Source organism: Ochotona princeps, chromosome 18 (assembly GCF_030435755.1).
Source record: "Ochotona princeps isolate mOchPri1 chromosome 18, mOchPri1.hap1, whole genome shotgun sequence".
Lineage (NCBI taxonomy): Eukaryota > Metazoa > Chordata > Mammalia > Lagomorpha > Ochotonidae > Ochotona > Ochotona princeps.
This window is the reverse complement of record NC_080849.1, coordinates 52,234,407-52,241,902: the sequence shown is the minus strand read 5'-3', so window position 1 is coordinate 52,241,902 and position 7,496 is coordinate 52,234,407. Positions and strand designations below refer to the sequence as shown.

General features: G+C 55.6%; 1 protein-coding gene across 1 annotated transcript; it reads right to left on the bottom strand.

The window, feature by feature from the left end:
* Positions 1 to 2,846: 2,846 nt before the first annotated feature.
* On the bottom strand, positions 2,847 to 6,768 carry LOC131482521 (solute carrier family 52, riboflavin transporter, member 3-like). The gene is made up of 3 exons (XM_058676939.1): positions 6,752 to 6,768; positions 2,972 to 3,540; positions 2,847 to 2,884 (listed from the first exon to the last, which is right to left on the bottom strand). The coding sequence occupies exons 2-3, from the start codon at positions 3,480 to 3,482 to the stop codon at positions 2,847 to 2,849; spliced, it is 549 nt and encodes a 182-aa protein (XP_058532922.1). The 5' UTR covers positions 3,483 to 3,540; positions 6,752 to 6,768.
* Positions 6,769 to 7,496: the final 728 nt, after the last annotated feature.

The window sequence follows — 7,496 nt, the reverse complement described above, 5'->3', positions numbered from 1 at the left end:
CCCAATGCCAGATTTTGCGCATACCAGGAGGTCCTTGAGCCAGCCCTATTCAGTTCACCTCCTGTCCTAGCAGGAACAGTGGCTTTTCCTGGCTTGCTTTCACCCCGTTCTGGTTCTTGCTGTTGGATGTTTCAGCCCAGCCATGGCTTGTCCATACCCACCTACAGCTCACACATGGCTCAGTATGGGGTTGAGACCTAGCCTAGTCAGTCCCACATCCACCCTGGTTCTCCAGGACACCAGATGGTGTTGGAGTCTGGCCTGGCCTGGTGCATCCAATCCCAGTCCACACTAGTGCCTCGGGAGATTGCAACTGTTTCCTAGATAGAATGCAGCCCCCATTCCAGCACACGCGCCCCTTGGTGGGAACCTCAACCCAGTTAAGGTGTCCCCATACCTCCCCAACTGGGCCTGTTCCTAGCCTTAGATCATGTGCCTGCCAGTGGTTGCTCTGACTCAACTTGTCTCAGTCCCTCACTTGTCCTGGCCTCTGCCTTAGACAGTGTGACTTAGTGTTCTTGACTCAAGTAGCTACCTAAGCAGCAATTCAGACAACCAATACCCCAGAGCTCCCTGGAACACACCCTACTTCTTCCATTCCTGTCGGGCCCAGCCCCCTCCTTGGCCCAGCATCTTCGCGGTCTACACCACCCATCACCAGCAGTCCAGGCTTGGGGTTGCAGCCCTGGCTGCTTCAGGCCTCTGGGGAGCAAGCCTGCAGATCTCCCAGGTGTTTGCCTTCCAGACATCAATAGATGAAGGAATCTGCAGATTCTGGAGCAAACTCTGGCCCCAAGGATTTCAGGAACCCCTAACCTTCAGAAACGGACTGGCCTGGAGGCGGGGTTGGTTGGTTTCAGAGGCTCCCCCAGGCCAGGAACTGTCTGGGAGCAGGGCTCTTCTGAAGGGGCTCACTTGTCCTCCTGTGTGGGGACATACCCCCTGGCCCCGACAAAAGTGCCAGGCATGGAAAGACTGCCAGAGTGGGATGCACTGCCCCAGATTTGACTTCTGGCACATAGGGGACTTGTGGCTAGTTATTTTGAGAAACTGCCGACTCAGGAGCAGCTCTGCCAAGCTGCCCTTTTGCAAAGGAGATTCCCTAAAGGAAATGCTCCTGCGCCTGGAGGAGAAAATGGGCAACATTTTATCACTGGTATGCTTGCATCTGCAGAGCAGGGTGCCACGTACTGCCCCCTCCTTCCTTCTGTCTCCTGGAATCCCACCACCCTGCAAAATCCCCAGGCCCTTGTTCCTTTTTCACCTACAGTTTTATCTTATTATTTTTATTTGAAAAGCAGATTTAGAGAGAGAGAGAGAGAGACCTTATTACTATTACATCCACTGATTCACTCCCCCAAATAACCACAATGGCGAGAGCTGGGCTTGTCTGAAGCCAGGAGTCTGGAGCTTCTTCAAGGTTTCCTACATGGGTGCAGGGGCCCAAGGACTTGGACCATCCTCTGCTGTGATCTTAGGGAGCTGGATTGGAAGTGGAGCATCTGGAACTTGAACTGGTGATGCTCATATGGAATGCCAGCACTGCAGGCAGAGGTTTAGTCTACTACCCTATGTGGCCGACCCCTGTCCCCTTACTCCATTTTTTTTTTTCTGTAGCACAGGGTGCCAAGCTTCCATCATCTGGCCCTTCTTGGCATCTCACATTCTCGTTGGGCTCACATATTATTCACACAGCTTTACCAGGGTGGGCATTTGGAGCAGCACTTAACATGCCCCTTAGGAACCCTGCAACCTGCATCCTGTATTGGAGTCCCCGAGTTTTGAGTTCAGACTCCACTTCCAAGGCAGCTTCCTGGCAATGTAAACCCTGGCAGGCAGCAGCTGATGGCTTGGCAGCCTGGGTCCCTGTCACCCATGTGGGAGAGACCCAGGCTGAGTTATGGGTCCCTGCTTTCAGCCTGGCCCTGCTCCTGCTACTGCAGGAATGGATGGATGCTCTTTCTCCCTCTACATCTTTCTGCCTTTAAAATAAAATGATAGAACTGACCCAATCATTCCAACTACCAGTGTGTGTATAGACTGACATGAGTGACAGACTGAGCTGAACCCCATACTGTCAAACACACATGACTCAGGCCTGAGATCAGTTCAGACTATGCCCAAACTGAACCACTGGACTCAGAGGTCCAACCATAAGGAGAATTACAGGATCTGTGGTCTGATCATAGAGTGCATGAGTCAGAACTGAAGCTCCTAAGTGGCTAAGATGGGGCAGTAGACGGCATGCCCAGGTGCACATGGATGATATGACAGTCCATTGGGGCCTACAGAGGGCATCTGGTATCAAGGCAGAGTAAGGAGAGAAGAATAAATTGCTCAACTACCCCAGCCAAGCATTGGCAACAAATAGCTGGATGAATGGAGACTCTGAGGTGTGCTGTGTCAGCCGATGGACCTTGGAAGGATTTCCTCATCCTTGGATCAGTGAGATTGACAGCATTTCAGAACTATTGAAACCAATGAGCACAACCCTCAGAGCAGGTCCCACACTGGGAACCCTGGATGGCACTGGGTGGCCATTCCCCATTCCTGGGCACCAGGGTGATGGGGAGGCTGGTGCAGTATCTCCCATAATTTCCCTCCTTCCACAGATACAAGAAGGAGAGTGGGAATATTTGGAAATAACAGTCTTACCCACACTCCCCTAGTCCTCAACCCTTCCCACCCTGGTCAACTATGTAAACATCTTCATTGTCATCAAAACAATATAATATTGTGAAATATATGATACATAGTAATTAAAATTTATTTTTGCATCTGTAAAAAAAAATAAAATGAAAAGGAAATAAAATTTTTTCAAATGGTGCTTCTGTGGCTCATGTGCTTTAGGTCACTTTGTGTCCTAGGCCAGCCACAGAGCACTCTGCAGAGGTAGAGGGAAGTGGATGTGTCGTGGCTCTGGGCCATGCTGGGTACCTGTGTGATGCTGCTGTCCTCGGCAGTGACCAGCGTGTCTGTGACATTGACGCAGAGAGCCCTGAGCCCTGGGCCAGAGCAACCAGGGCAGGCAGGAGGCCGCTGAGCCCTTCGCCCATGAAGAAGGTGGTGAGATAGTAGGAGGGCAGGCGGCTCATGAAGGGCAGAAAGGTGACAGAGGAGGTGCAGTCCACCAGGGCCAGGAAGAAGGTGAGGACCACGAAGGCGACACTGTGCTGGCCGCCCTGCAGCCAGGAGGTCATGTTCCAGAGGAAGGCGATGAGCAGACAGGCCAGGGTGCCCACCCCCAGCACGGTGAAGATCACAGGAACCTCCGAGAGGCAGCCAGGCCGGAAGCAATGCAGCAGGCTGACCAGCAGGGGCCCGATGTTGGCCAACTGGATGACCACGGTGAGGTAGGAGGGCAGGTTCCAGCCTTCAGGCAGCTCTGTCACCAGCAGTGGCAGCTCCACCCACAGACCATTGATGGCCACCCAGGAGCCCGTGCCGAAGATGCAAACCAGCAGGTGTGTGAGCACGGTCATGGTGGTGTCCTCCTGGGGGCCAGCGGCTTCTGCCAGCCTGGCTCAGCCTGAAGGGGGACTGACAGAGAGGGATCCCATGAGTGACCCCAAGCCCACTGCTTAGCAGGAGACTGCTTGGGGGCCTAGGTTTTCTCTTATCACCCCCCTGCCTTACTTCCTGTGAATAAATTTATTAGCAGGAAGGGGGCTCCTGGGCAGCTCCAGCTGGACAGTCAGTTACACATCGATAAGCCCTGGTGACTCTCCTGCAGAATCCCCTATGGGCACTGGACGCCAGGCACCACAAGCCCAAACACCCACCCCATGGGAGCCAAGCTCCTTGGGTACCTGCCTGGGTTCCACCACAGCTGTGTGGCTTGAAGGGAATGACTTGGTCTCCTGCCTGGCATCACCCAACCTCCTAAATGCCCCTGCTTCTGGACCTTGGGACACAGTGAAAAGCAGCCAGTAGGGACAAAGTGGAGAAGCAGGCTGGGAAAATGCCTGGCTGTTTCAGAGCAAAGCAAAGAAGGTGCTAGGGGAGGGGTGAAGCTGAAGTGGTGGGGGGCCACTTGGGATAGAGGCCTAGTACTCCATGTTTTCTCTCTCAGAGACGCGGGCTCCTGCTCCATTGTGCTGCCGCTGTGCACTGGCCAGTGCTCTCTGCTCTTGGCTGTGGGCAGGAAGCAGACTTTGAGTGGACAGCAAGGAAGGACATGTCTGAGGAAGCAGAGACTTGGGGAGGAGGCAGTGGTGAGTGTGAAGGGCCTGGAGTGAGGAGTGGGGAAGGATCCAGCAGGAGCCAGGAGCCAGTTGCCGGTAAAGCAGCCCCTGGGGGCACAGCTCAGTGTCCGCCTGGCAGACACAGGCGCTGCCTCAAGGAGATGACAGATGGATAATCAGGAAGACAAGGGGCCCATAAAGCACTGAAAGGTACCAGACCGGGTCACATCACAAAGCAGCTACCTCAGCATTCCTTTCTGATCAGGTCAACAATAAAGTTCTCTATGCTCACACTGTTTGGTGGCTTGCGAGCTAGTGAGCTGAGCATCTGTGAACGGATCTGCAGCTGTGACCATATCCAAAAGGGCAGGGCACACACAATCCTGGTGTCAGGATTGACTGACAAGTGTCCCCTCTGAAACCCCGTGCTCAGCTGCCCCTGCGGCTCTCCCTGTTTCGCCATAAAACCGACCTTGGTGTCTGCTTACTCCCCACAACCCACCTGCCCTGTCCATGTTGTCATTTCTAGCTGCCTGCATAGAGACAAGAACAGACTGGAAATTCCTGTCCCACCCCATTCTGGGAGGCGGGGCCTCATCTGTCAAGTCCCAGGGCAAGATATGAGATCCAGCTGTTCAAAGAGCAGCCAGGAAGCCAGCTTGGCTGTGGCAGGAGTGGGATAAGGCAGCCAGCCTGGGGCCCATGGGGGAGCGCTCCACATGGCCCCTAGACACCTGCTCTCATTTAATTTTTAAACATGTGGCCCTCTGAGAGGAAGGTCCAGGGAGGAGTCAGGGAGGAAGAGGGGGTGTCCCTGGTATGGGAACTGCTGCAACACCCTTGGGGAAGCACCAGGATAACAGCAGCAATAATGGCCATCCTCTCCTGACGTGTGTGCGCACACACACACACACACACACACACACACACACACACCATGATGACTACATGGCATCATGATTGCATTCATTTTACAGATAAGGCAACTGAGGTGGCACAACCAGTCTGTGGACTATGCCTCAGGGTGATGGTCTGATGAGGCTCAGGTCTGCCCTGAGCATCTCCCCCAGGCCACTCTAGCTCTCGGGAAAGTCTCCAAGCCCAATCTTGACCCTTATGGCCTTTTGGGGGAGTGGCCTGGCAGTGGGAAGCTCTCTCCCTCCCTGTCACTCTGTCTTCCAAATACATAAATAAATTCATAAATAAATGCTACAAAAGGCTCCAAGGCAGCCCGCAGGGCCTTCTGTAATGAATGCTTTGTGTGAGCTAGTGGAGCTACCCTGTACTGTGTGGGGTTGGGGTCTCCTGCATTCTTGCCTCACAACTGGAGGCTAAAACTGAGGGTTCTAGCCACTCAAAAAGAGTGCAGGGCTCTGTCCACCCTAGAGTGAGGACTGGGCCATGCCCTTCCCTCCCTGTTTGACCTTGGCCATTGGCGCTCTAGCAGCTTCCACTCCCAACGTTGCCGACTTCACATCTTCCTGGCGTTATCAGCGGCAGCTTGGTTCCAGGAGCTTATCTGCTGAGCGTTGAGTTCTCCCGAGGGAGGGTGAACCCCATGTGCTCTCCCTGCCATCCCTGTGCCCAGGTGGCCATCTGCTTTGTGAAGGGATGGACCACCTGACCCCCTCTCCCCCAACCCCCATCCAGGGCTGGCTCTGAAGAAACAAGCTGGCAGGCAACAAGCCCCTGGGCCAGCCTGCAGGGAGCCTGCTCAGTCACGCAGCACAGTGCCAGCTGCAGCCCGGGCATGGGACACATGCTGCTTTGTGTGTCACTGTGCTCGGGGTCCCAGCCTCCCGGAGAAGCACCCCTACCCGCCCCCCATGGGTCTTGTGGGTTGAAGACTGGAAGGAAAGATGGAGGGACAGACATAGGGACAAAGCAGCAGGTGGGGCAAGGGAAGGCCCGGCCCACCACCAACATCCCTGCATAGCCAGCAGTCACCCCAGCTCTCCCTGTGCTGGCCTCTTCCTAACAAGGCGCAGGTGGCAGGGACGGGTGGCTCCTTGCTTATTCCAATCTCAGACAGACCTGTGCTCCTGGGCTGTGTGACTTAGCAGGCTGCTCACCCTCTCTGAGCCTGGAGTGAAAGGTTGGGATGACCCGGGCGAGCTCAGCTCCCCTCAGCAGGGAGGAAAGGAGGAGATAACGGGAGCTCCGCTGGTCCACTGGCCGGGATGGCGTGTCTCTTCTCGCCACCCTCCCTAAGCTGACCTTGATGGTGCAGCCTCCCCCAGGTCATCCCCTTCCCAGCTCTTGCCCCAGTGTGGCAGGGGCGGCCGCAGTGTGGAGGTACAACCAGGCAATGTTTAGTGCGAGCCCAGTGAGCAGGCTCAGCCTGCCTGATTCAACTCCAGCCCAACTTGCGGGCCAGGTGCACAGGCAGCCCTGATCACCAGGCTGTATGTCTGCTGCTGAGCCGGAAACCTGCAACTTGGGTAAAGTCCACGCTGGTTCGTTCTCCAAGGCAGGTGCTCAGCGTCACTGACCTATGCCCCCAGGTGGCGGCAACTGTGCCCCCCCAGCTCCGGCTGGCAGCTGCCCGGCTGGCTCTGCCCACTTACCTGCTGGTCCCTTTCCCAGGAGCTCTGCATGGGAGGGGTTGAGGCAGCTGGGTTAGTAGCAACCTGTTCCCGCCCCATGGCCTGGAGCAGCAGGCAGAGCCTACTTGTAGAGTGTGTCCCAGCCCTCAGTGAGGACTCACTGACCTGTACGCTAACCCACCCCTCCCCCCACCCCTGGGAGGCAGAAACCCGAGTCTTTGTGGTGGTTGTGGTGGCTCATTTCATCCGATGGCTTGCAAAGTTGTCTTTCAGGGACAAGTGCCAACACCAGCCCCTGGATGGAATGGCAGGAGCACGGGAGGCGGGGGGAGGTCCTGAAAAACCACCCAGTGAAAACCACCCAGTGTATCCTATTTGAAAAGGATACAGAGAAAGAGAGAGAGGTAGAGATCTTCCTTCTGCTGGCTTATTCTCCGAACATCCCCAACAGCCAGAAGCTGGGCCAGGGTGAAGCCAGGAACCCAGAACTCAACCCAGGCCTTCCGGAGGGTGGCAGCGACTTGCGTGCCTCCCAGGGTGTGCACCTGCAGGAAGCTGGATCTGGACCGGAGCCAGAATGCTGACCAGGTGCTCTCACACGGGATGCAGGGGTCACACACGGTGTCTTAACTGTGACGCCAAGCACCCTCCTTCTTCACTTAGTTTTGGCACTCCGGTCTCCACCCCCGTGAAGGTGGGACACACAATGGTGGTTGGCACACGAGGCTGACTGGACGCTCTGTGAACCCGTACCTGCCCTTGTTTG